We start from the raw sequence: 27,924 nt of genomic DNA, 5'->3' as shown, positions 1-27,924 counted from the left end.
CTCTCTCTCTCTCTCTCTCTCTCTCTCTCTCTCTCTCTCTGTCCCAGGAGATTTTCCAGGCAGCAGATCAGGAAGAAGCAGGGCAGAGGAACAGACTTCCAGAGAGGCAGCAGCAGAGTGTTTTTGGGACTAAACTCTCAAGGGACCGTGCCAGGGTTTTCCGTAGCTGGCTTTCCCTTGGCTCCTCTCCACGGGTGAGTTTGCAGCCAACTATTATCCAAGGGTCCTGAGACAAACTCCTTTTCCCACAGTCCCTGTCGTTTAGGGAGGTCAAAGGCCGGTCCTTTCAATTAGGCGGAGTGGCTGGCCGGCTCTCTGGGGTTCCCCCCCCTTTTTTTTTTCTTTTTCTTTTTTCTGGCCTCTTCCTCTTGAGTCCATGCGCCTTGGTTGTTTTGCTCCACATGGCATTCCAGTGGGAAACCACACTGGAAGCTCTGTTACTCCCCGTTGTCTCTACTGTTGCCAGGAAGTGGGACCCACAGCGGAGTGGGTGAATTCTAACCTCTTGCCGTCCTGATCAGCTGCCATAATGCCCCCTAGGAAGCTGATCTGGGGCTTGTGGGAAAATTGAACGGAGAGCTTCAACCAGGCTGCTTACTGGCTCTTTTGATTGGTACAGCTAAGGGCAGCAGCAACTGCATAGTTTCCCCCTGTTCCACCGTGTCCTCTATCCTTCCCCTTTGAGTTTCAAGACTTGCCCTTTCATTCTTTATATATATATTAAAAAAATGGGACACGGGTGACGCCACGTAAACCATCTGGAAGACAATTGGGAAAAACAAATGCCGTTTTGAAGCAACCTCGAGTGGGTCCACAAATTACATTAAACTGTTAATATTGGCGGGCTGGAATTTGGCGTAAGGTGGGGCATGAACCCAGGAATTACATTTCGATTGCCAGTTTAGTGTTGGGTGGAGTTTTAGACTTGCAAAACTTGGCTCCGTGTTGCTTTATAACAAAGTAGAAATATTGAATTTATTTATTAGTATCCCGCCTTTATTATGTTTACGAATAACTCAAGGCAGCAAATATATCCAACACGCTTTCCTCCTCCTGTTTTCCCCATAACAACAAACCTGTGTGATGAGATGGACTATGAGAGAGTGACTGGCCCAAGTCAACCAGCAAAGCATTCATGACTAAGGCGGGACTTGAACTCCCAACCTCCCAACCTGAGCTCGGTGGCACCCGATCAAAAATGCACAGAATTTTTTCTTCTATTATTCCATCTTTCGAAACAGTCGCTTCCCCTGGTCATCTCCATGCTGCTATTTAAACTCCCCTTCTCCTTTCCGGACCGTAGATTTTATTTTGCAAATAGTGGGGATAGCTCTCGCGCCTCCAGAATCCCGGGACTGAATTTCCCATTTCGGTTGAAGCTGCGCTTTCCGGGGACTGGAAAGGCAGCGTCGGGACCCACCTTGGGCAGGGGGTTGGACTAGAAGACCTCTAAGGTCCCTTCCACCTCTGTTATTCTGCTCCCCGTTTAGGGAGCTTTTAGATGGAAGGAGTTGCCGATGAGCGTCAAGCAGCAGCTGCTGGATTGTTCCCACTAGGCTGTCTACTAAATTGCCAAAAAAAAAAAACCCAAAAAACTGAAGCTCAGCCAGCATAATATACAAAAACCGCCTCGAAATCATGTCAGTTAATAAAGCTAAATGGGTAAACTGCAGCTCTCTGAAAGCTGTATTTTCACGTCTGGGCCTCCGGTCGGATTTTGGCCTAGGAGAATAAGCGAAAGGAGCCTTAAATGAAGTTAGTTGGTTTCGCACCCCTCCAAGGAATATTCCCGACTGTCTCACAAGTGGAGCCGTACCTGGGTACTTCGCCTGGGAAGCTGCCCGGGGTGACCCATCAAGACAATTTAAAAAAAAAGAGAGGAGAAGGAATTGAAAAAGAGGATGACGGATTTTATTAGAAATATGGCGGGTTGAGTTGGGAAAGTCTTGCATTTTGTAGAGTCTGTTCTTCCACTGAACCGGCTTAAACCCTAACCCTTTCAGAACGCCTCCGGGTCCCTCTCTTATTTAAAATTAACTGCTTGGATCGCTGCCAAGCCCCTCTAGAGAAATAATGGTAGCAAATCGGGGGGGTGTGGGGGTGTTGCAGTGCGTTTCATGGTGTGCGTCTTTTTGTGCCTGCCTTCCCCCCCCCCACACTTTTTTTTTTAAAGTCCCTCCTTCTGTTTTGTGCTGAAAAAAAATTCACCCGTTTTGGAGGAGGCGGAGGAGGGAAGGCGAAATATATTTAATCCCTTTAATATTTTAAAATTTAATTATTTCCAAATTGGGTTAGCCAGCCTGACAAGCATGCCGCAATTCAAAATAGAGAGCCCAGAGGCGGCTTTAGGAATTAGATGAGAAAAGAGAGAGGGAGAGAGAGAGAGAGAGAGAGAGAGAGAAATATGAGGTTTTTTGCTATAAGGCGGGAAGTTGAAGGACCGACATTCCATTACTCCGTCTGTCTGCTGAATTCATTTAACATCTGTGGCTTAAATGGAATAGCTCTAAAGAGACCGTCTGCAGGCTGCGCTTGGCTTGTTAAGGGATTTCTCAAACCTGCTCAGGCTGTTGCAGGGGAAAGAAAGGCAGCTAACGGCTGCCATGGCAAGGGGATCCAAACAAAACCTTGGGTGGTTTAGGAGCTAGCAAGCCCAACATCGGGGTTTGCCGACCACGATAGATGGCTTAGCGGGTTCATAGAACCACAGAGTCCAAAGGGACCTTGGAGATCCTCTAGGCCAGCTTCCTGCTCTGTGCCAGGAAGTACTTCTGGCAGATGGTTATCTATCCTCTGTTGGGCAACCTCCAACGAAGGAGAGTGCACCACTTCACGGCATAGCCTGCTGCATTGGCTCCCGTCTTATGCAGCCAGGAATCTCCTCTTGACGTCTTGCGTGGAGGTCCTTCCTTGCCCTTTTAATCCATTGGTTCTTGTCTTCTGGGATGCCAGAGGACAATTGCACTCCTTTTGTGCGACAGCCCTTAGATATTTGAAGATCACTGCCATCTCTCTCCTCCCTTGTCTCTTCGGTAGGCCAAAAGATCCCCAGATGCTTGAACTATTCCCCCTAGGGCAGAGGGGACCAACCTTGGCAAATTGAAAACTTGTGGACTTGAACTCCTGGAATTCCCCTCCCAGCCACAGGAAGTCCACAAATCCATAGGAAGTCCACAGGTCTTAACGTTGCCAAAGATGGACACCCCTGTCCTAGGTCTTGGTTTCCAGATATATCCTCTCCTTGGTAGCCCTCCCCTAACCGTGTTCCACTCAGTCACTGTCTTCCTTGAATTGGACACATCTCCTGGGAAGACAGGGAAGAGGGGGATGCAAAGTCACAATGAGTGACTTCTTCTTTTCTTGGTCAAGGCTCTAGTCTCCATTGCTTCGATCATGATGGACCTCTTTCAAGTGCTCCACTGATGGACTGGCCAGCCAGCCATGTCAGAAACAGAGTTTGTGTCCCATTTAGGCTGGGAACGTTTAAGGCATCAACCTGTCCGTTTTATGGGGTTCTCCGTCCCGGAAGATGTGAGTAGGGAAGTTCACTGGGTTTCCTTTGCAGATTGGGTCCTTTGCAGCTTCAGGTAGGTGAGAAGATCCTTAAGAGAATCTGGGTTTTGCTCAACGTTAGGAGAGACCAAAAGGGAGAATTTCCATTCTTCTCTGCCTGCTCTCAGTATACTTTAATAGCGCTTTCTGTTGTCTGTTGATAAACCTTGGGAGATTGGTAGAGGACGCGGGCCTGCTTCATCTTGGTGGGAGGTACTGCTGGTTACCTTTCATCTCCAGATGTTGCTGAAAATGCCCAGAAGTGAAACATTTGTAATTAAGTATAAATCTTTGCCTTTCCCCCACACCCCTTCCTTCCAGTTGTCTGCCGAGTGTTTATAGCAGACCCAGGAAGGAAGCGCCTTTTCAACCTCTTGTAATATTTAGATGGCCAAGAATTTAAGCCAGGCTGAAACAAAACAGGCTTTCACCATCTCATGTCAAGGGCAGCTGAATTCTGAAAGGGAGGTCTTCAATTTTCCCTGCTCTCCAAGGACATACCTCTTTAAAGAAGAATCAACTCTCGTTGACTTCCTGGGTGCAAATAGCGGCAGAGATATATAATTGTTGCTGTGATCATCTGGAGTATCGGCTTGCGCCAGCGTTATTTAGCTTTCCGGAAACCAGTCAGACTTGGCTCAGTGGGGTAAATCTAGGTTAACTTCACCAAGCACCGTGTCTTTCAAAAACAAGCTCATTCAGAGACGGTCGTAGTTTTCCGTGCAGCTCCAGAAGCTTACCAAGATTGCAGTAGCCAAATTGGGTTTTGTGGCGCAGTGGTTAGAATGCAGGATTGCAGGCTGACTCTACCCACTGCCAGGAGTTTGATCCTGACCGGCTCAAGATTGACTCAGCCTTCCATCCTTCCGAGGTCGGTAAAATGAGGACCAACCAGATTGTTGGGGGCCATAGGCTGACTCTGTAAAAACTGCTTCGAGAGGGCTGTGAAGCGGTCTATAAGTCTAAGGGCTACTGCTATTGTAAATTGAGCATTGCTGACGACAATTAGCAAGCTGTGGGATCGAAGTGACACTTGGTTTGAATGAAGACACTCTCCCGAGTCCTTCCGTGTAGACCGATCTGGGAGAGGGTGCGACAGGAGGAAAGCAAATTCGTAGGAAGTCAAAACAAGGCCTGGGTCTATCCCACCATCAAAGCTGGCACAGCTGGCGAAGTGGCAATGCCGGCTGGGGCCAGCGGGTGCCAAAAACTTTTGAGAAAGGCACAGTGTGAAATGTGGAATGTAAGCTGACGCAGTGTTCCTAGAAGGGTGAAGTCAGCGTGCAGCTGCACGTTTCATGGATCCGAGGGTGTCTCCAGCCTTGTTGTCATCGAGAGGGCCACAGGTGGTACGCACACCCTGGAAAACACACAAAGTGGGCCACAGATGGTAGGAAAGGAAAGAGAGGATTGCTCCCTGCGTTGTATGGGGACTCGGAAAGGCTGGGGTAGCAGCCACAGTAGCTGCAGCTCAGATTGTCAAGGCCTGTGTGTCTCCCTAAAGGTTTTATTTCATCCGTCGCTGGAAATATTCTCCAAAATCAAGTACAGGAAGATTAGCTAGGTGACCTATATAGGTATGAACGGGGTTGTCTACCTGCTTGATTTGTCATTCTATTCTATTCTATTCTATTCTATTCTATTCTATTCTATTCTATTCTATTCTATTCTATTCTATTCTATTCTATTCTATTCTATTCTATTCTATTCTATTCTAAGCAACCAATAAGACTTGAAAAATATTCAGGAAAATAAATCTGAGCATGGCCATCTGCCTCGTAACAGCCATAATCGATGCTTCGTTTGGAGTTTGCTCAATAAATTGATTTAAATTTGAGAGCAGTGGCTTAACTGTACTTTCCTAATGCTTTTAATGGTCAGCTAAATTTATCTGCATTGAACCATCGACTCACCCAAACCAGGTTGAATTTTTCCTGCAGAAAAAGCTAGTCAAGCTTAAAACTTCAGCTTGGGTTTTAACTGACTTGGGTCAAGGTGTCGTGTGAACCCAGCTACGGGGCTTAAAAGGGATGGAGCGGCCCCATTGCCCACCTTTAAACCGCCCCATCAGGGAAACGCAGCTCAAACTTACAAGTACGTTGTTTTATTAGGGTTAGGATTTAAGTGGCTAAATTAAATCCACATGAAGTACAGTATGTTATAGTCAGGTTAATCTGGAGTAAATTAAGGCTTCCAAGATAGCATCCACGGTGCTTTCCATCGCAAATTAGGCATAGCCTAGATATCCACGTATAATCTGAAAATTCCCCACAATGCAAAGCTGGATACTGTCTTGTCTCCTTCAAAGCCCTCCCCCCATCTAAAATTCCCTCCCCCATCTGCTGCCCCCAACCATCCCTAACGCAAGAGAGGAAAACTTTTTCAATTCTGAATGTAAGCAGCAACCATAACCACAGACTCCATTCCAATTGCGGGCACAGGGTGGGGTGTGTGTGTGTGTGTGTGTGTGTTAGACTAAGGGACCTCTTAAGTTCCCTTTCCATATGTGCCTTACATATGTCAGTGTCCAGTGTCCACAAAAACCAGGTCGCGCCTCTTCTGCTATTCTGAATTCTTGGGGGGGGGGAGAGAATTTCCCATCGCCCCCTCGGAGGCCTGTTTCAACTCTGCAGAGACGTCTGTGTGTCTAAGGCAGGGAGCTGGCTTATATATTTACTTGGTGCCGCACGCCTGTTTATGCCCAACTGTGTTTTTATTTGAGCTAAGCAAACGCCGCCAAAGACGCCGCACGCACGCACCTGATTTGATTGCACACAGATGCCAGGTAAGGACTCTTTATTTACTAAAGCCGATGCGCTTTAAATGCAGGCGGCGCCCGGATGCCATTTCCATAGCTGCTCATCTGTTCAGGGAAGGTGTTTTCCCTGTGTTTTATTTCTTTCAAGACGAGGAATGACAGAGGGACAGGGTTGGGAGAAAGATCTGTCCTGCAGCTCAGAATCACAGGGCTGCGAGGACCTTGGAGGTCTTCTAGTCCAGCCCCCTGCCCTAGCAAGAGGCCGACACCATTCCAGACAAGTGGTTGTCCAGTCTCTTCTGAAAAGCCTCCAGTGATGGAGCACCCACAACTTCTGGAGGCAGGCTGTTCCAATGATTAACTGTCCTCACTTTCAGGACATTTCTCCTTAGTTCTTGGTTGCTTCTCTCCTTGATTGGTTCCCACCCGTCGCTTCTTGTCCCACGCTCAGGAGCTTTGGGGAATACAGCAATCCCCTCTTCTCTGTCACAGCTGCTCAGATATTGTCACCTCTCAACTTTCTCTTCTTTAGACTAGGCACACATCCAGTTCCCACAACCATTCATTGCATGGTTTCGCCTCCAGTCCCCGAACCATTTCTGTGGCTCTTCTCTGCACCCGTTCTAGAGTTTCAACATCTTTTTTTTTTTTTGGTCTTCCCTCAAAAGGTAGGCCTTGCCTCCTTGGCACAGGCTAACCCTGGTTTATCTTAGCCTTGATTCCCGGGAGGAGGGCTGCAGGATCCATGACCTGGGATCAAATTTAGCCAATGTATGCTGGAAATTGGGGTGGGGTGGGGTGGGAGTTAAGAAGGCCATTGCAGGGCAAAGAGAAGCGTTGCCTGGTTTTTGTCACACACGGACCTGCTTTTCCATCCTTTGCACCCAGTTTGACTAATCACCGCTGGAATTTTAAACCGAGCAGGGCAAACATTCGGAAGTGCAATTCCATTTTTTTGAGGGTAATGCTTGGCAAAGCCGTTCTCTAATCCAGCAATGCTCTCCCACCAGCCCTGTGGCCCAGTGACTCCCCAAGGCTGCCTAGCCCCTGCCCTCCCCTCCCACGTTTTTCAGACGGCAATCCCAGATGTTGGATGCTTTCCCCCCCCCCACATCCCAGGACTCCGACGGCTTTTTGATATACGGTGCTCCTGAAATCTGGGCCTTCCTCTTGTTTCTTCTCCTGGGCCTCTCTCTCTGCTCCAGCTCTCCTAATTCGAGGAAGGCGCTGTGCAGATGCTCGCCAGATGTGGATGTTTTACTATATTTCGGCATGTTTGCCCGTTGGTGTTACTATGGTGATAGCAGATTCACGAGTGGGATGAATTAAATCGAGCGGGGTTGTCTATGGTTACTGTAGCGTTCATTCAAACAAACACTCCGTTGCACGTGTGTGTGTGTGTGTGTGTGTGTGTGTGTGTTTCCACCCCACTTTTCTTATTTAATGACCTAACTGATGATTTTACCACCAGCTTTCCTTCTTTTCACCTGGGAGGTGTTTTGCCAACTAAGCACATCTGGTCCAATTAGATTTCTCCCTTTTTCAGCAGGGAAATTGTGCCTTTTTTGGGGGGGGAGTGTCTCCATCTGTGTGTCGCACAACAGCGTTGTCGTTTTGGGCTTCAGGTGACAGGCCGCTTCGGCCTTCTTCTCAGCTTCATCCCCCCACTAGGCTGGATTGCCAGTCTTGATTGTGCTCGCTGTCAGGAAATTCCTCCTTAATTCCAGGTGGCTTCTCTCCTCGATCAAATTTCCATCTTTTGCTTCTTGTCCTGCCTTCAGGGGCTTTGGAGAATAGGTGGGCACCCCCCCCACCCCTCCTTCTTTGGGGCAGCCCCTCAAATAGGTCAAGATCACCGGACATTCAGGGATCAGCCCCCAAATCCCAGCCCAATCTGGGTCACAATATCTGGGGTGAAGTTCGGTTTCCTCTTGTTACGTTTCCAGAATAAGTCTGGGGCATTTCCCTCCCGCCCACGGCCCCTCGTGCCCTTGTGCAATAACCATAATTACCCCCTAGCCGGCTGCACGGTGATTCATTTTGCCAGGCCTGGTCGGCAGACGCTTCATTGGTATTCCGCCTCGGCTGCTCTCTGTCTGTCGCTGCTCTGCATGCTGCCGGGTCCACGATCCTCGGGGAGTTGTGCAGCTGTCAAACTGACTTCCATCATCCCCTCCCGGAGCCGAGAGACAAATTATCCAGCCGGCTGTCAGACGAGACGAGGCGATTCAAACCTGCAATTTCTAAGTGATTTTTGTGTGTGTGTGTGTGTGTGTGTTTCCCAAAGAGGAAAGGGAAGCAGAAGAGAATTCAGCCTCTACGTTCGTATGTGGATCTTTGGTTATTCGGGTTATATATATATAAACTGTTGTAAGTTGAGGACAGCCTGTAATTTGCGGGGTTGATGTGTTTAGAAAAAGAGGCGACCCTTGTGCCAGATCAAAGCATTCGATTTGACCAATGTTTCTCCAGCTGGGCAACTGGGGCATTCTGGGAGTTGTAGTCCACCCGTTGTAGTCTCCGTTGCCCAGCTGGAGAACCACCGCATTAGACTCTTCTGATTTTCAAGTGGGACCAAGAGCCTGGGGCAGCCCTTCCTCTCGGCTGGCCGGCGTTCCCTTCCTCTTCCCCTCCTTCCCTTCTCTTCCTGCCCGCTGGATTCCTCCTGCGCCTTTTGTGAAAAGTAGGTCAGAAAAAGCTCCCTAAAGTTGAAGTCTCTTTCCCAAGCAGCCGCCATCTGGCAGGCTTCCTTAGGGCAGGCAGAAGCAAAAGACGGATGCCTCCATCGGGCTGGCAAGCCTGAAGTCGGCTACCCTTCCCCCTCCATCCCTCCTGAGAATTGGTGCCATCAGGGGAGGAGAGATGGGCTTCGGAGTGAGGTCAGAAGAGAGGATCCAGGGGCTAACTTAAAGGCCCTCTTTAGGGTGCATTGGGGGGCAAGGGATGCCTCGGTCGCTGTGGTGGGATCCACGGTTGAGATTGATTGCCTGAACTGTTTAAAAGTGAGTGGCAAAGAGACTCGTTGGGTTAGGGGTGAAGATCTGTGAACTCCCAACTCCCAGAATTCCCCAGCTGGATTGGGCCTTCTGGTTTGCAGACTGGGGAATTCTGGGAGTTGAAGTCCATTCCTCTTCAAGTTGCCTACTATAAGGAACACTAATCTAAACCCATCCATTTTCTCTCCCCACCCCCCACCCCTTTGATCAGTTTAGCCCTCCAGGAAAAAGAGCTGGAAGGACAGAGAGTTTCAAAAAGTCACCCTCTCCCCTTATTGGCTGCCTAGAACACTCCTTCCAACACTGATTGGCTGCAGGGGCAAAGCCACACCTACTGGGCCTCTCCTCCAATGAGGGGCAAAGCTGCTGCTTTGAATAGGCTTCAGCGAGAAAAGGCAGATTTTTCAACAAAAGTTTGCTCCTTATCTGCTTTCTTAGGCCAAGTTATAATCTTAAATCACAGCCTTAAACCTTTTTTTGAAGTTGGCGCCGACAAGCCCATTTCTGAGGTCACCGCAGTGTCACTTGGACGATTGAATTAGGTCTTCCCTATGCAGGAATTTAATACCCGCCTAACAAAACCTTCGAAAGTGGTTTATTACTGTGGGTTGCCCCCTCGCCCCCTCCCTTCTCCTTTTCTCAGCGTGAATGAAACCAAGTTTAGGCTGAGGATTAACTAAAAGAAGTCCACCTTTTCCAAGGCTAGTGCTCCCTCCCTTCCCCCATAATTCTCCCCACTCAAGAGACCCACACGAGCAGCAGTGTTAAAAACTGTGATGTTTGCAAGAAGCCATCAATCACAGTACTTACAGGAGATCTCCCCCCCCCCCCCCGCAAAATTTTGCTGGGGTTTTCATAAATCAAATAGCTGAAATATTTGTGGCTTGTCCCTAGGAGGTATATGCAGGTGGAGATTAGAACCAGTCGGTCAAAATGGTACACACACACAGACACACACATACGTGCTCACACTGCACAGACACACACACACAGAAACAATCTACAGATGCAAACCCTCGCTCACTAGCAGGAGGTGAGACTGGAAAAAGGGTAAGGAAGAGAGAAAAATTGATTTATAATGATACCCAAACAGTATTTAAATGTTCCAGAGAGGAATGCTTAGGGAAGGGGGAGTGAAATATTTTATTTATGTATTATATTACATTTATAAAGCCATCCATCTCACTCTCAGGAGACTCTGTCTGGGCAGCCCCCTCATTGTAAATTTGGAATCTTTCCTTTACAAATGGAGCCGTGGAGGCATTTATCAAAATACGGCAGCTCATAGGTTAACCCCTTGTTTAATCCCAAAGACCCTTTGGGGCAGAGAGGCTGGCTGGTTTTATGACTGGAGAATGGCGTATCTCAAGGACACTTAGAGGTCCTTGGACATCTGAAGCAGCCAAGAGGCTGTTGGCTTCCTTGCAGAAGCTTTGGGGAGCTGTTTCGGCTGCTGTCCCCAACCTTGGAACAACTGCCAGTGAATTTGTCGCGGGCCTACGTCTGTCTAACTATCCAGCATAACTTAAAAGGGCATGCAAGATCCCAACGAAATTATCTTTATTACAGTTTTGGACCAGCCTTTATGGTAAAAGAGATTGGTTACTGGAAAGGGGGAGGGGGAAAGTATGTGAGATATAAAGTTATCTGAAAGTTATTTTGGAGGTCACAGGTTGAAAGAAAAAAGATGGAAGAAGAATGAAAGCAAAGAGGAAACCAGCATACAACCAGGTTAAAACATTTGCCATCCTTTGTTCAAGTGATGAAAAAAACGTTCTCGTCTCTAAGGCGCAAAGGAAGGAAAGAAGGAGCCAGTCTTGTGGTTAGACCAAGGGTCTCCAACCGTGGCAACTTTAAGGCTTCTGGGCTTCCGCTCCCAAAATTCCCCAGCCCGCATGTTGAAGTCCAGAAGTCATAAAGCTGTCAAGGCTGACACCCCTGGGTTACGGATTCATGTAGGACAATCTTTTACCCTCAGAATCGCCTTTTGGCAAGGAATGTCTGGTTTCGTGCCAAAATGAAACGAACGAACAAAACCCCTTATACAGGTCTGATTGAGATAGCAGGAAACATAGAGTTTTATAAGCAGAAGTTGCCATTTGTTTGCAGAAATATCAGTAAGATTCTTCTTCTTTTTTCTCTAGCAGTTGAACATGGAAGGAAGGAAGGAAGGAAGGAAGGAAGGAAGGAAGGAAGGAAGGAAGGAAGGAAGGAAGGAAGGAAGGAAGGAAGGAAGGAAGGAGAAGGAAGTCCTTAGCTTTCAGTAAGTAAACCCATTTTCCCTCTCTCTTTACCATCCAGTAAAGCTTTAGCTAATTTAATTTACCAAGTCCAACGTGCAGACATGTACATTCCTCGTGCAGAAAAAGAAAAGGCCAAAATTTTGGAAGAACCAGCCCAGTCTTTAGGAAAAAGATCCCCAGCTGACTGGGGAATTCTGGGAGTTGCAATCCACACATCTTGAGCTTGTCAACAAGGTGGAGAAACATCACTTTAGCCTAATAAAGATAGTGACTTTAGCTCCCCATCGGCATTTGCTGTTTAGCTGAATCAGGAACAGAAATCTACCCACTCCTCCTTAGGCGTCCCCCTCTGTCGTCTCAAGTTCCCTGTCAATCTTCTCTGTTCCCCCCTCCCCCCAATCACTTTTGGGGCAGGTTAAAGCGGGTGTGAAATTGGGAGAGCGTTGAGATTCAGGGCAGTTTTGACTTGATTTCCTCTGCTCCAGAAGGAAGGACTGCCGAGACGATTTAAGGACGGCTGTTTTATTTGTTTTAGAGTTTGATAAATTCACCCAGCCTCCAGAGTGCTGGAAAGCCCGTTAGAAGCCGCCTCTCTTGTGTATTTTGGTTCACACCTAGGCAAGAGTTGGCATAAATCCTAGCACATTTGCTGGGGGAGCCTGGATGTCGTAAAGGTGTCTGCTAAACAGATGTTAGACTGTCTGCAAAAGACTGTGTTCATCTTTCAGAGCAGAAAGGGGAGGTGAATGAACAGTTGCCAAGTCTTTTTGGGTTGCCAGTCCTGGGAGTTTAAATCAGACAAAACCAGCCAGGAGCTTCTCAGGGTGGATTCAAAATGCTCTTTTTTTACAGCCTCCCAACCCAAACAGACTATTCTTCTGCATCTCAAGCCTTTTGTCCTCCCCACCAAAATGATACTCTGGCCTTGCAGCGGCTCCCAATATCTTCCTAGCTTAGTGCTATTTAGCAATTTTAAAAAAATGTATTTGCAGATTAGAAGATGTCCTGGCTAGGTGGCGTTTAAACTTCTGTTGAGTCACCTCCACTGAGAATCTCATTTTGGGGCAAGGAGTACAAGACAATGCCTTTTTCTTCCCACCAAAAAGAATTAAGAGGCTCACCGCATTCAAATTCCATATATTAAAAAAAAACACCTGCACTTCAGGAAGTACACGTCCATTTCTCCAAAGGCTGGTGTTCCAATTCCTCTTTCAACAATCCCCCCACCCCGCAAATTGGCTCCTAATTCAGATTTCACATTTCTCCTAGTGCAGAGAAGTATGTTTATTTTTCGCTCTTATTATGTTGCGGTTTGATTCCTGTATCTGAGACAGTATCAAGTCACTTGCTTATTTATTTCCTGGGAAAACCCCAAATACTCCACACTCTGAACTTCCACCGGATCAAGGGTTGTTTCCCCCCCCCCCACTTGATTTGGGCTAATTTATACAATGTTAAGAAAAAAGGGATATACCTCTCCTTGCACAGCCTTCCTCCTCTCCCCTCAAAATGAATACTGGAACATGGGGTTTCCATGAATGGGGTCAGGTCCTTGCCATGTGGAGCTAAGTCCTCGCCCATCAATTAAAGACACTTAATTGATTGGAAAGCATCATTTTTTCTCTGAAGAGGGGAACTTTGGGGCTCAGCCCACCCAGTTTATTTTGATTTAAAATAGAGTTTAAGGGAAACTTTCATTAATGCTTCAAAGCAGCAAGGCAGGCTGAAAAAAGCTGACCAGGGGCTTAGCAGGTGTCATAAAATACGTTTGTCCTATGATATTGATATGATTGATGGGGTTAGTTTAGTGGGTCCTGCCTTGGCATCTTCAAACAAGAAGGCGACACAGAAATAATATGGAATTCAAACAAGCCTTTGGAAATTGAAGAAAAAGATTGGCGTGGGTTTAGTAAGGGTGCATCTTAACAGTAATGTTGTAAATTTGAATGAACTCTTCTTAAGTTCAAGACATACCCATTTATTGTTGACCCCTCCAACTTATACCCCCCCCAATTGGTTTTTCTTAATCCTATTGGATACTCAATTGGTGAGATTATGTAATTTTTCTTTTAATAGTAAAATAAGATACTTTTACTGGGTTTGGACTTATTTTTCCGGACAATTTTATTAACGATAATGAGTCTATACACTGTACATTCAGTCACTGAAATGTATTTATAAGCATAGCTATTTTTTTATACATACTTTGATAAAAGTCCTTTATATTACAATATGATCTGTTTCCAGGTTGGAAAAAAAAGGGAGAGAGAGCAAAGGGTTATCATTCTCTTTCCCCACCCACCCTTTTGTTTCTCACCCAGGCATTTGTAAACAAGCAAGCACATTTTATCACATAAAAATAATTCTAAAATACGAAAGCCATTGAATTGTTAGCAGCAGTGGTGGGACCTAAAGAAAAATGCGCTCAAAAGATATTCATATATATATATATATATATATATATATATATATATATATATATATATATATATATATATATATATATATATATATATATATATATATATATATCAAAAATTGCAGTTTGTGTCGTTGTTGAAAACTGAATTATTTTGTTTCTTCTAAAAAAAAGCCTCTCTCTCATACACGAACTGCTTTGAATTAGAGAAGGAAATGTCCATTTTATTTTTATTTTTAACCATCAAATACAATGAAACATGAGTATGTGGTGCAAATAATGGGACCAAAGATTTAAACTGACATTGAGATTCCAAAATAAATTTATTTCGTGGTGGGGCCTTTATTCCCTAACAAATTTCAACCTGTCTTCATGTCAAAGCAAAAGTTGTAAAAATTTAATTTATTTTTTTTTTAATTTTAATTCCATTTATATCCCGCCCTTCTCCGAAGACTCAGGGCGGCTTACAACCTTAGCAGTAAACCAAAACAGCTCAGTAAGAAAAGGGGGGGGGGGGGAAAGACTTGAAAAAGTAAACACCATGTACACTTATTATACAGCTATAAAATGAAAAGTATTTACAGTGTTTTGTGTTTGTTTTTTTTTACATTGGGTAGTTCCATTTGAATAAGCAATTATTTTTTAAAATCATTCTTAGCTGCTCCATAGACATCAATATATTATTGCTGTTGGTTTTTTGTTTTCCATCCCCGCCCTTGTTAAAATGTAGCTGGGCATTTCTTTAAAAATTGAATTAAACTGCATATACAATGTATTTAGATATGTATATATGTACTTATATTTATGTATAGGTATATATAGTTTATATACCGATATATACTGATATCCCCCCCCTTCCCAAATTAAACCAGGTAGCTAAGAGAGAGCAAAACCAGGGTGGTTTAGACCAGCGTTTCTCAACTGTAGCTAGTTTTAAGATGGGCGGACTTCAAATCCCAGCTTCGCTGGCTGGAGAATTCTGGGAGTTGAAGTCCACCCATCTTAAAATGGCCACGGCTGAGAAACAGGAGTCGAGGGGGACCCATCTCCCTCTGCCTCTCTCCAGCTCTTCTCCATCTTGATGGTGACAGCTCAGGCTGAAGTTGCGGGACCCGAAACGGCGGCACTTTCAAGTGGATCGTGGCCGGCTTTGCGGTCTCCTCCGAAAGGCTGGTTGGGCTCCCCAATACAGCCCCCTTTCAGTGCAAGCGAGCGCCAGGATGCTGGTTTTCAAGCCGTCTCGGAGGGCACGTCTCCCCCAAACGCATCCGGACACAAAACACACACACACACACACAATTTAGAAAGCAACACCTTCCACACAGGTCAATTTCACGGGTGTGTGTGTGTGTGTGTGTGTCAGAACCAAATTAACAGAGAAAGTAGGGTGTGACCTGTGTGGTTGAAATGGCAGAAACTTTCCTCTTTCCTCCAAGCTAAATTGCTTTGGGAGACCAAACCCTTTTGTGTCGTTTTTTTCCCCTTTTTGCTTTCAATTTTAATCTCCCCCCTCCCAACGAAAGGCTAAATTTAAAGGCTGCAATGCACCACGTTGCATTTTGATGCGATAGGGAATGTTTCAGGAATAGCTGTGTGCCAAAGAAAACCTGGGGGAGGGGGGGGGAATACTGTCAAACGTGCCCACCGCTCACTCTCGCGAGCTGCTAATAACACTGACATGGAGGGGTTTATCGGCGAAATGCTTTCCTCTTTTGCCCTGAGTATCAATTTCTTTTTCAGTCTTGGATGGGTGGGAATTTCCTTTCCTCTCCCCCCCACCCCCCCCACCCAAGGAAAGGGGATGAACTCTGCATTGATCTAACCAGCCTAGGTTGGTGCTAAGAGGGGGGGGGTCTTCCATCTTGGTGGTTCTGCAGGTTTTCTGTGCCATTCCCAGAAAAGCGACACTGAAGATGAACAGCTTGAGGGGGGGTCTTTGGGTGGTGGTGGGGGGAGACACACCTTTATGGACTGTTACATAAGACACTAATAATGCCCGTTAATTAATATAGGTATGGTAAAAAATTTAATTTCATGCATATGTTTTTAATAACTGCAGGAAAAAAACATACAAAGAAGCAATTTTTTTAAAAAAAACCTCACATTAAAAAAATAACTGCATAAACACAATCAATATTCCTTTTTTTTTTTGCATTGCACTTTAGAGCTGAACCCATTCGTTGCAAATGAAGAAGGGCAGAGACCTCAAACTTAGACATAGTTGTATCATGCAAGCTAGTTCACTGAGCAGTTTCGTGCTTTTCGTTTTCATTTTTATTTTTTTGCCTAAGTCACCTGATTCCTTTTTCTAATAAATCTTCCTTTGTATTTATATGGTTGCTTAACCAGTCTCCCACCCACACCCCTAAATGTACTTTCCTCCTTTTTCAACATTCATGCTTACAATGGCTATTAGAATGGATAATAACAGCTTTTTTAAAAAAAAGAATTAATACATTTTTTTTCCTTTAGTGTACTGCAAATTAATACTTTAATTTTAGGACAGGCTGCCGCAGTGTGAATATACCAGAGGGAGGAAAAACACGTTTTCCTTCCGTGTTTAAGAACAGTAAAATGGGAAGGAGAATTTGGAGTCCTTGGGTAAATCAGAAGGTGGTTGCTTTGATTTGGTTTTGGCATCATTAAAAATGTTCAAGCAGTGGGGGAAAAAAAACAAACCAAGGTTTGGTTTAGGGCCAATAAACTTCAGTTTGAAACCCAGTTTGTTAACAGCTTCTCAGCTGCAGATATGGCTTTTATGCAACGTGCAAAAGAGAATGCAAACTCTGCTTTTGGCTTTTCTGGCTTAATCCTGGTGTGTTTCTCCATCCATCGTCTGCAATCACACCGGACCAAAATAAGCCATAAAGGAGGGGAAGCAAATTGAACAAGCCAAGAATATGTTGCTCACTTGCACAGACCTAATTCTTGCTTTAGGCTGCCTGAGATGTGTGAATGTGGTTCCTTCAGGCTGGTCCTTACAAAACAGCTCTCGCTTCTCAGAACTGAGCCAAGCAAAACAAGCTAGTAAATAGGGCAGAAAGGAAGGATTCTGGCTTAAGAGAAAACTATGGTCAGTGGCTGGCTTCTGACATCCCCGTCTCCACCTTTAGAGCCACCGATCTTTCAGGTATCGTGAAGAGGCCCTTGGCAGCTCCAAACTCACCACTACGGGTGTTTCTCACCCGTGACAATTTTGCAGTATCGCAGCCGAGGCAGATGCCGATCCCTTGGGAGGTCAAGCCAGCCATGTTCCCGGAACCCCAGTGGCCGACAAAGCATTGTGAACTTGCAGCTGGTGCTTTGTGACACCGTGCCTCAACCTTGCTGGCCTTTTCAGATGGACTTCAACTCCCAGAATTCCTCAACCAGCCCTGCTTTTACAAGATGATAGAAAAGGAGCCACAGGAGCTAACGGATGGAGGGACTTCAAATTAACCCCACCAGCCCCGGAAAAGTGTTTGCGTGTGTGTGTGTGTGTCTGTGTGCGCGCACGCACGTGTGTCTTTAAGATGGGGACTTTGCAAGTATCCCCTGAGCATATTTTGGCTGTACACTGCTAGGAAGCGGGCACTGCCGGCGCTTTCAGATCCCAAGATTAAAGCATTTTTGTCACATGAGAAACAAACAAACAAAACGTACAAACAAAATCACCCCGTGACCAACCAACCAAAAAAAAAAAAAAACAGATCCCGAAAGAATAAACAAAAGTTGGCTTATTCACAGCAGCAAAAAGTCTTTTGTCTCTTTTAATACAAAGGCGAGTCTCGTTCGTTCAGAGGGCACCCAACGCTCTCTGGCTGCCGCAGCGTTGGCAGTTTCCAGAGGAGTCCGTCAAACGCTGCAAATTTCGGAGGCGTGGTGGATCAAAAAAGTGGAATGAATTCGCTGAGCAAAACGGAAGGCGGTTTTTGATTTGTTTTTTTTTTCCTTTTCCCAAAAAAACACACGCGCGCGTGCCATTCACTCGTTCCCGCGTCTTGCTCACAAGCAACGGGGGTGGGGGGGGTGGGGGGACCAATCCAGCTGTTTCTTTCAGGTTAAACATCTTCCTTGCCTTCTTCCGTTCTTTTTCGACGTGTTCAGGTTGTTGTTTGCTAAAGTCAGAAGCGCTTTGGAGTCAAAGCGAGTCTTTGTGAGGAGCGAACACTGAATTTTATAAGGCTGGGTTTATTTAGAACAAAGATCTATTCCTAAACGTACAAACATCCTTTCCCCCCCCCCCACCCCTCTACTAACTTTCTCTCTTTTTTATGATCAAACATAGGAAAAGCAAAGAGGTTGAAACCTTTAGAAAGGGGAGGGGGGAATCCTAAAATCGGAAATTCTCATAAAAAATCCCTTGATTTGAATTCATTCATGGCTATTTTCTTTCCTGAAACACTTTCCAACACCTGTACCAATTTACACAATAGGCATCAAAAGTATCCCACCCCCCAACCCCACATTTATATATAATATATTTTATATTTCATTTTTTTTAAAAAAAAAAAATCTCAATGGTTTTAATACGTCATCTTGACTAAATGATTTGCATTTTGAAATAGCTTATAACAAAAGGGCTTGTTGGGGTTTGTTGATGTACGTATGTGTGTGTGTGTGTGTGTACACAGACACACACACACATATCTATCTATATTTGTAGCAGCCCTCGAGGCTTGTCCCTTATTTCCACAAATGCTGCTGACCGGACAAGTTTTTTTTCCCTCCCCCAGTAAAAAAGAAAAATACATTTTAATTTTATTTTTTTTCCTTTTTTTCTTTTTTGCTGCAGACTCAAAAGAGTAGATTTATAAACACTTTTCACGTTATAGGCACAGGAAAATGTTGTGCTATACGGATTTTTTTTTAAAAAAAGAGGCAGAATTCAGTGCTTTCGTTATGAAGAGTAACATTTGCCCTCCGATTAAGGACCAGATCCATGGGGTTTTTTAGCCACATGCAGGGATGGGGGGAAAACGCCTCTTCCACGCATTCTCGCTTACTATGCACAGATCGGCCCTGGGGCCACAGGCAGCGCATCGATTCCACCGGTCTCGGGCCGGGGGCCTCAGTTCTCGGGGTCTTTCGGGGTGTGCGCACCGCTGGGCAGGTCGTTATGCTTCGACCATAGTTGCTCTTGCAGTTCCTTGACGGCTTTTTCCAAGTTCTCGCGTGCTTCGCGCTCCAGCATGAGGTCGGCGCGCAACTGTTCCCGGTCGGCCTCCGCGTGCTGGAGCTTCACCTGCAGATCTTCGATCTGAGAGGAGAGCAGGAGGGTGAGTGAGCGGGGCTTCCAAGCCGCAGGGCCGCGTAGAGCGATGGGCCTGCATTTGTGGGGGGACGAGCGGATCCCTCCCTTTCCTAGGGCTTTTGGACCCTGGTCCTTCTGGACTCCTGTTTCTTAACAGGAACAGACAAGCCTGGGTTAGCAACTGGGGGAGGAGAAGGCAGCGTCTCCCTAGTCCTATTTAAGCCTAGACTTCCTTGGCAGGAAAGGCTCAGCGCATTATCTGTGCAGCTCGCACGCCGGGCCCTTCCTATCTTTCCCGGCAACCGTGAGGAAAAGTGAAAAGGGACAGAGGCCACCTGCAAAAGCCCAAACAGGCGGCTGAGCCTCTGCAGGAAAAAGCCAGACCGTGCCATTTGGGACTCCCAGCTGTGCAAGTGAGAGGCCACACCTGGCCCACCCCTTTCCCATCTAAGGCTCCGTGGCAGAGACCAGGTTTCCTTTGAAAAGGTCTGGAAAGCGATGCTGCTTGATGCTTCCTTGAATCCTTTAACTTTGGGGGGAGTTTGCTCGAGCACCACAAGCCAAGCTCTGGGATGGGAGGAGGGCACGGTTGCTTCCACACTCACCTGGGCCGAGTACTTGGCTCGTAGACGGCCGGCCTCGCAGCCCTTGTCGCACACCCGGACCTGTCGGGCCTGCTCCAGTTCCCGCTTGAGCCGTATCCGCGACTCGTTGGCCTCTTTCATTTTCTTCTCGTTCTCTGCCCGGAGGCGTTCAATCTCCTTCCTCAGGTTGCGCTTGGCTTCCGTCGCCTCCCTCAGCTTCTCCTTCTTGGCCACGCGGAGGAACTCCAGCTCCTGGGACGAGAGGAGGGCTTAACAGCGGAAGGGCCCAAGTGTGTGTGGGGGAACGCTCCTTAGGCCAACCCACACCCCAGCCCATGCTCCTGTGCAAGTGGCGTTAAGGGAACATGGAATCTGGGAAGGGAGAGGGAGCTAGCAAATAAGGGCTAGGCCAATCAGCTAAGCGAGGGGTCGGTTGGATAACCTCAGGGGTCTCCAATCTTGGCAACTTTTCAGATGCGCGGAGTTCAACTCCCAGAATTCCCCAGCCTGCTAATGTTTTTTTCTCAGGATTCAGAGAGGAATAAAATCCACATCATTACCCCCTTCCATTCTCAAATTAAACCAGGTAGCTAACCAGCCAGGATGATTTAGACCAGGGTTGCTGAACTGTAGCCATTTTAAGATGGGTGGACTTCAAATCCCAGAATTCCCCAGCCAGCAAGTCCACTTCACACGTCTTTGAAGTCCACCTATCTTTAAGTTGCTGAGGTTGGGAAACACTAATCAACCTACTAATGGTGATAACGCACACACACACATGCACACACACACACAAACATCTGAGCTTCCAAGATCTAGGCGGATCATTAGAAGAGGTGAATCTGAGTGCCACCCAGACACTGTCCCCAAAAGTAATGCCCCAGGGTTCCCTTTGTGCCCCGGGGGGCACCCCATTACCTGGTGGAGACTGCGCTTGGCTTGCAAGGCAGCGTTGAGCTTCTCTTCCTGCTTCACCCTCATCTTCACCACCTCGTGGAGGAATTTCTCTTTGGCTTCTTTCGTGTCCAGACCGCCATCCAAGGCCTGCCTCAGATGCTCCAGCTCAGCTTCCAGCCCATTGGGGCCATTGGGAGGCTCGGCATGACTTGAGCCTTCGAAGACGGTGCTACTGCTGCTGGTGGTAGTGGTGGCGGGGACAGCAGGCTGGACTTGCAGGCTGGGGGAATTCATGTCCTTGGCTGAACTCGAAGAGGTGAAGGATGGGGAGGAGAGCGAGGACAAGGAGGAAGTGACTGTAAAGAGAAGGAAAGAAGCCGTGGCAGTCAGGCCACCCGCCATCCCCCAGGCAGCGTTTGGGGATGGCAAGGGTCCATAAGTAAAATATGGTAGGGAGCGTGTGTGCAAAGAAACAGCGTTTGAGGGGACCGGGTCCTCTACTCCTGTCCCTGGCTGTATTTTCACTGTGGGAAGCTAAGACCAGCACCCGTTTAACCTTACAGAATCGTGGCATTTAGCAACACTCAAAGGAAGTCCCGTTCTCGGTTTTGGCCACCTTCTGAAGGACAGGGAGGTCTGAAGCCCTAAGATCTCCTTTCAAAGGCGGTTTGCTTTTCAACCTATTGGAAAGATGGCTTTAATGGGAAATTATTGTAAGAGATGACCAGGCTGAGCCTGAGGGAGGGAAGGGTCCAACGCGTCATCAGTCACGAGTCCCTTCGCACCCACAAGAGACCTAAGTCCAGCCCACCTTGAATTCCTTTCCATTCTTATCTCCCGCTCATTCCCCTTGACTGTTAGTCATTCAGATTCTTGTAGAGAGAGCTTAAGCTTACAACAAATTTTATACACGTTTGAGCTGCCTGGATCTCCCCCTGGTGCTCGAGAATTAATTGACCATACCCCCCAAAAAAAGTCACACTTACATTCTTCTCGTGTTTCTACTTCTATCTCGGCTTCGGATTCCTTGTCTTCTTCTGTGGCAGGGGCGGGAGCAGCAACGGTGGGCAGAGCAGCGGTGGTCGGCGTTGGTTCGGGCACGGCAGGGTGTTCGGAGACGTGTTTCCTTTTCCTGAGCTGGGGAGGGCTGCTCAGGGGGTCGCCATTCGGCAAGACAGCCGGGGGGCACAGTGGGTTGCTCACGATCTTTGGCTGAGGAGGGGGGGCCAGCGCCACGTTGGGTGCAACGGAGTTCTCAAAACTTTTATACGAATAGAAGCTGGCAAAGGGAAGGGCGGAAAGAACGCCGGGTTACCTCGCAGCCCCCACAGAGCTATTTTGGGGGTGACTCACCCGCTCCCTCAGAGAGGGCTGGAGAGAGAAGAGAGCTCCTTGGGTGGGTTTCTCTGCCGTTTCTCATTAATGCAATGAATCATCTAAAGGCTTAATTGCCAGCTTTGAAAAGTTCACTTCTGCACTGGGCAAAGTAGTCTTATTTTGCTCCTCCGATTTTTAAAGAGGCAAAGCAACTAGGTAGGTAGGTAGGTAGGTAGGTAGGTAGATAGATAGATAGATAGATAGATAGATAGATAGATAGATAGATAGATAGATAGATAGATAGATAGATAGATAGATAGATAGATAGATGATAGATAGATGATAGATAAGATGATTGATAGATAAGATGATTGATAGATAAGATGATAGATAGATAGATAGATAGATGATAGATAGATAAGATGATAGATAAGATGATTGATAGATAAGATGATTGATAGATAAGATGATAGATAAGAGAGAGAGAGATAGATAGATAGATAGATAGATAGATAGATAGATAGATAGATAGATAGATAGATGATTGATTGATAGAAGATAGATAGATGATGGATGGACAGACCACCCCTGGTCTAGACCAAAGGCACAGTTCGTTCATCCGATCCGTCCACTCTACAGCCCAACCGTGTGATTAACTGCCCTTTTCTATGCTCCAAAGGCTTAATTTTATACCCTGGTTCTTCCTGCCATGTCTTATTTGGCTCACATATTAAGGCCTTGGGGTGCTGGTGCACCCTGTGGGACACTTTTCAGAGCACTGGCGTTCAAGTTACACATCTGGCCACCTATTCCATTTAATGGCCTTGAAATTTCGGCCGGGGAAACTGGGATTTCCCTTACCTGTCTCTGATCAGCCGAGGGATGTGGTTGGAGGCCTCCTTCTCGCTGGCTGAAACGGCGGGGGACCAGGGCCGGAATGCGGAAAGACGCTGCTGGGGATGGAGACACCCAATATTCTGATTAAAAAAAATGAGGGGGGAAAATACCCCAATAACAGACAAATGGATAAAGCAAAGATCTGGAGTTTTATACATCTGAGCTTCTGAATCTCTGGGTAAGTGCTGCAAAATTTGTGAGTGTGGCGTACCACACAGAAGCCAGGACGCAGAGCTTACTGGATTGAACATCACACGCTGTTGGAAGCCAGCACAAAACTAGCCGAACTCTCAAAGCCAACCATCCTGGGCTCGGTCAGACAAGGAAGAATTTGGGGGTTCTTGGGGTTGCAGCCTCCAGCGTTCGAAACCTGGCAGCCCTCACCCAAAACTCACCTTACTGGATGAATTGGACAAGGATCGTAACCAGCTGGACTGTTTCTCTTTATCACCAAGTAGGGGAGACTGAAGGACATCGTCCGTTTTGGGTTTCTTGGGGACAGGAGGATCGGACGGGACCTGGAACAGGAAAAGAGGGCTTTTTTAAAAAGAAAGAAAGAAAATTGGATATTTTCCACTGCATTTTTTTTTTAAAAAAGAATGCCCATCAAAGGTGAGCCGCGGGATCCAGTTGCAGCCTCTTCTACAACTGCATTAAAGCTGCTCTTTCCTGGTTAATAAGGAAGCCATCTTTCTCCTTCACTTTAAAAAAAACAAAACAGGGAACAAATTGGGTCTGGGGTGAAATACCCAAAGGTGAGCATCCTAAAACAGCAGCCATCGTGAGTGGCTGCAGGGTGTTGAAAATCTGCAGTCGGTGCAAAATGCTCATTCAAGACTTTTAAAGCCTGAACTTGTAATGATGCTGCAATACAGAGATGATTCTCCCCCCCATCTCTGGCATACAAAAATCCACTTCTGAGCCCCGGGAGGCCTCAAACTCATTCAATTGGTTCAAGTCCACATACGTTGCCACGCAGAAGAGCCCAACCTCTGGAAGAATGCATTTTTAAATGGTTAATAAATCTTAACTCTGGTAAACAGTGGCAAACCAAGTTACTGCCAAAAAGAATCCACTGTCAAATCCCCTGGAACTGTATCCAGCTTGAGAAGAGAACATGATTTATTGAATGGTTTTTCAGCAGAAATTTGTACCAGCTTAAGTGTGTGTGTGGGGGGGTGTTTGGGGGTCCTCTCAAGTATGAGGAAATCTATTACATTGATTGGGAGGTATTTGGTACCGTTAAAAACACACAGACCCACATCAGATTTTCCCCAAACTAAACACTTCTCAACGACACAGCAAGAAAGCCATCCTGGTCATTATATGAAAGTGAAGGATTTTCCAGAAGATGCATTTTAAAAAAAAGGAGAGGGAGGAGGAGGCCATTCTTAAAGGATGAGATGGGTTGGGGGAGGAAAAGGAAAGAAACCACAACCCAGCCGAAGAATTTGCAAACTCTGCCTGGCTTAATTGTAAGAGGAAAAGGAAAAAAAAAACGGCGGCCAGTCCTGGAACTGGAACGCGTCGTGGTCTCCCCCTTTGCGATGCAAACAGCCCAGACTTTGTTATTCTGTTTGCAGCAGTTGTTAGGGCAATGACTTCACAATGCCGCAGCTGCAGCAGATTCTGCTGGCCGCTTGCCGAGATTCTGCTTTGCCGCTTCCACGAGTCGCTCCGCTTGGTCTATAAATCACCCACCGGGAGAAGAAAGCCCGCTTTGGGCCCACCACCTCAGGGCCTTTTCCAGGGGCACCAGGACAAGCCCCCCCCCTTTGACTTGGGAGGGTCCTCGGGGAGGAATAAAATCCCACCTGCCCCAAAGGAGGAATCCCACATACCTAAAATCCTGGATTTTCATTCTCCCCCCCCCCCACCGCCCCTTTTCCCCTTTCAAGATAGTCGGCTGGCTTTTCTGGATTCTGAGCTGGATCTGGTCATCAACGAAGCCACTGGATTCTGATCGGGCCAAGGGCCAAGGAGGAGTGCCAGGAGATTCCCTTTCCCCACGGTGGCCTCCCAAACGTGCCCTCTGCACCCAAGAGGGCAGCTCTAGGTTCCAAACCTGTGTGGAACGCCTTTTTTTAAAAAAGAGGGCTTTGATTAACCCAACAAACGTGGTTTGTGTTTCCCCTGGTCTTGCACACACACACACACACACACACACACCCAGAGGGCTGATGGGGATCATCACTTTGAGGAGCTGCTGCTGCATAGGAAAAAGGAAACGGTGACAACATCCAAAAGATATTTGGCAAGTGCCGCAGATCCCAGCCCGGTCTGGCCGAGGGGGGGGGAGCAGAAGGCGGAGAAGCAGGTGGCTGAGCTGGGAACAGGGTCCCGTTCTTTCCTGCTTGGGTGGGGGGTGGGGGGGTTGATGCTCCCCTTCTTTTCCCCCACTTCTGTTCTGCAGGAAAGAGATTTTGTGCAAATGGGAGGGGAGGGGGTTTTCTTTGGGGGGGTGTGTAGATTTTAGATGGCAATCTCATAATTTAGGCAAAAGAGCTGATCGGCTCCTTCTGGGACGGATGGGTTATTTATTTATTTATTTAATTTATTTAACTTCTCTGCCGCCCGTCTCATCCGTAAGGCGATTCTGGGTTGGTGACAAAACGGTTTTGTTGTTTTTTTTTGTTAAAGGTGAACGTAACCAGTGAAAACTAAGAAGACTTAAGAGCTAAAGCCAACTTCTTTGACCCTTGAACGTCAACCGGCCTTTGCAGGTAATAACCAGCCTCTGTGTGGCACCTCATGCTGGTCTATCGAAAGCTTCAAAGCCCTTGGCAGGCGCCCAGGTTGCCCACAGCCACCTTGGCCGCAGGTGAAGCCACCTTGGAACCCCAAAGGGTTACAGGAGAGGGTCTGGGGCTCAAAGGAAGGGACGGGGGTGCTCAAAACCCTGAAAGTGGAGTTTGTACGTGGCTTATTTCCCCTCTTCTGGATCCAAACAGATGTTCAAGGGAAGGCAGCGCCTGTTCCACTGAAGGCCACTCCCTACCCCTCGCTGACGCAGGTTCACATCGGACACGCCTGTGTGGCCGTGGCAAAGCCGAGCGTGGTTGAAGGCAAGAGAGGAGGCTTTCCCACATCCCCCTCCCCTCATCTTCAGGCCGAGTCATAATCGTTAAATCGGCAGGCAAGGTGATAGCACAGTTGGCAGGAGCTGGGAATACATCAGCAAAAATGTCAAGGCCTGGGAGACATTTCCACACACGGGGGACTCGGCTGCCAGATGGCCTCTCACCAAGCAGCCCCCTGCGGAAAGCTCTTTTCACTACCCAAACCCTAAAGGACTATACAATTCCAGATATTCGTATCCCGGGCGTTCCCTTTCCTAACTCCACCCTCCCCTTTGCAAATCTCTCCCTGGGCTGCTCTTGGTTTCTGCAGGAAATCTCCGGCACTTTTTTCCCCTCTGCGTTCAGTTCCACGAGCCCCCGTCCCAGGGCTCCAGGTAGATGTTCCATGGTGCAGGTAAATATGGGTATTGGTAAAGGGCCGTCCGGCTGCCGAATTTCAGCCCACCTCGATGCATTTTCCTTCACGTAGGGCACAAGAGGCTACAAGGGTCACGTAGAACTTGCCTCTGTCCCTCTCTCATTTTCTGAAAAACAGCTTTCCCCGCGTAACGAGGTTGTGAAGGTCCAGACAGGTAAACAAACTTCCAACCGGAGAGACTCTCCAGGGCTGCCCAAAACGCACCTGACCTCTCTCGAGCATTTTCCCAATCCATGAAAGCATGGAGTAATTACTTTGCAAACATGCAAACAACTCACACTTTTGGCCGTTTCTGTCTGGCTGAGAATATGGATTTCCCAGGGCGAAAGTGACTTTGGCAAGCTGTCAAAGAGGATAGGAGAGAGAGAGAGAGAGAGAGAGACGCCGCAAAAAGAGAGAGAGAGAGAGAAGCTGCCCACACTTGTGCCTTTGAAAACATCTGACAAACCAAGCAGGTGTAGCGGCCACAAACACACGAGACTTTATTAGCTCAACTTTTCCGTAGCAACCGGGAGGTCTGAGTGAAGCAAAACACACAAGCGCCGTGCAAAACCCCAGCACTTTCCCACCCAAAGTTTTGAGCCGAAGTTTTTGACCAAAGCTGGGAAGTCCACAAGTTCTGTGGCTGAGCCATGTTTCCCCAGGAACAACAGCCCACCAACATAGCTAAGCTGCTAGGAAGACGCGAGATGCATTTGGTTATAGACGGGAATCTGCTTTGGGAAAAGGAACTGCTATTTGTGGATTGTGCCAGTCCCTTATTTCTCCAAAAGAAAAAGTCAATTTCCCTCCAGTTCTAAAAAGCATTTCAGCCTTGTTCCTCCCAAATCTACAAGGGTGGTTCAAGCCCTACAGGTGCCATGTACAGCTTCCACCATTCACTGGTTTGGGATAATGGGACGAGGAATGCCAGCCTTCCAAACCAACATTTCTTTTGTAATCATTCCTGCAGAGGAAGGCAACAAGGAAAAGATGGCCCAGCCTAGGAGCAACATGACAGAATAAAAGAGATGGAAGGGACCTTGGAGGTCTTCTAGTCCAACCCCCTGGCCAAGGTGTGTCCCGATGCTGCCTTTCCAGTCCGCAGAAAGGGCAGCTTCGACCGAGCAAATGGGAAACACGAGATATCTGAGTGGGTCACTCATTCAGGTAGGTGTACAGGAAATAATTTTTTTAAAAGTAGGACTTTTCCTGTAAATCCAATTCTGCGTATTGCTTAAAAAGGGTAACGAAATGAATTTTTGAAAGCACATTGCATAGATCCAAGGTGTGTTTGTAAAGGGGAAGAGCATTTTATCGCCTGTAATTCAGACTCTGGGCCACCGTAATCATGGAAATCTCCCATCAGCCTCCCCTTTCTCCAATCTGAGTTCCGCAGAATGGGGAACTCCAGGGTGGCAGAAAAAGTCAATTCTGGGAGTTGAAGTCCACAAGTCATCAAAGGGCCAAGTCTGAAGACCCCTGTCCTACACCACTGTCAGTCAACGCCAGCGCCAGCCTCGGATGGACCAAGGATCAAGCGGTGCCTTC

The 27,924-nt window shown here is 47.1% G+C and overlaps 1 protein-coding gene and 1 long non-coding RNA gene across 3 annotated transcripts in view; one reads left to right on the top strand and one right to left on the bottom strand.

Moving 5' to 3' along the window:
- The first annotated feature begins 58 nt into the window (after window positions 1–58).
- LOC308675865 lies at window positions 59–27,524 on the top strand. Its single transcript, XR_014028228.1, has 3 exons — window positions 59–194; window positions 25,537–25,619; window positions 27,347–27,524. It is a non-coding gene; the product is annotated as an uncharacterized lncRNA (long non-coding RNA).
- Window positions 16,410–27,924, bottom strand: part of SKI (SKI proto-oncogene) — an 89,014-nt gene continuing 77,499 nt past the window's right edge. The window contains exons 2-7 of one of the 2 annotated variants that reach the window (XM_081341404.1): window positions 23,292–23,414; window positions 22,861–22,952; window positions 21,669–21,961; window positions 20,704–21,038; window positions 19,807–20,037; window positions 16,410–19,207 (exon numbers count right to left, since the gene is read on the bottom strand). In XM_081341404.1, coding sequence (XP_081197530.1) covers window positions 19,019–19,207; window positions 19,807–20,037; window positions 20,704–21,038; window positions 21,669–21,961; window positions 22,861–22,952; window positions 23,292–23,414 — 1,263 coding nt within the window. In that variant the 3' untranslated portion in view covers window positions 16,410–19,018. The remainder of the gene's footprint in view (window positions 19,208–19,806; window positions 20,038–20,703; window positions 21,039–21,668; window positions 21,962–22,860; window positions 22,953–23,291; window positions 23,415–27,924) is intronic. The other variant, XM_081341405.1, reaches the window with a different exon arrangement.

The sequence above is a fragment of the Vipera berus genome, assembly GCF_964194415.1.
Source record: "Vipera berus genome assembly, chromosome: 17".
Classification (NCBI taxonomy): Eukaryota; Metazoa; Chordata; class Lepidosauria; order Squamata; family Viperidae; genus Vipera; species Vipera berus.
Note: the sequence above shows the minus strand (reverse complement) of the source record. Positions and strands in the feature narration are given on the sequence as shown.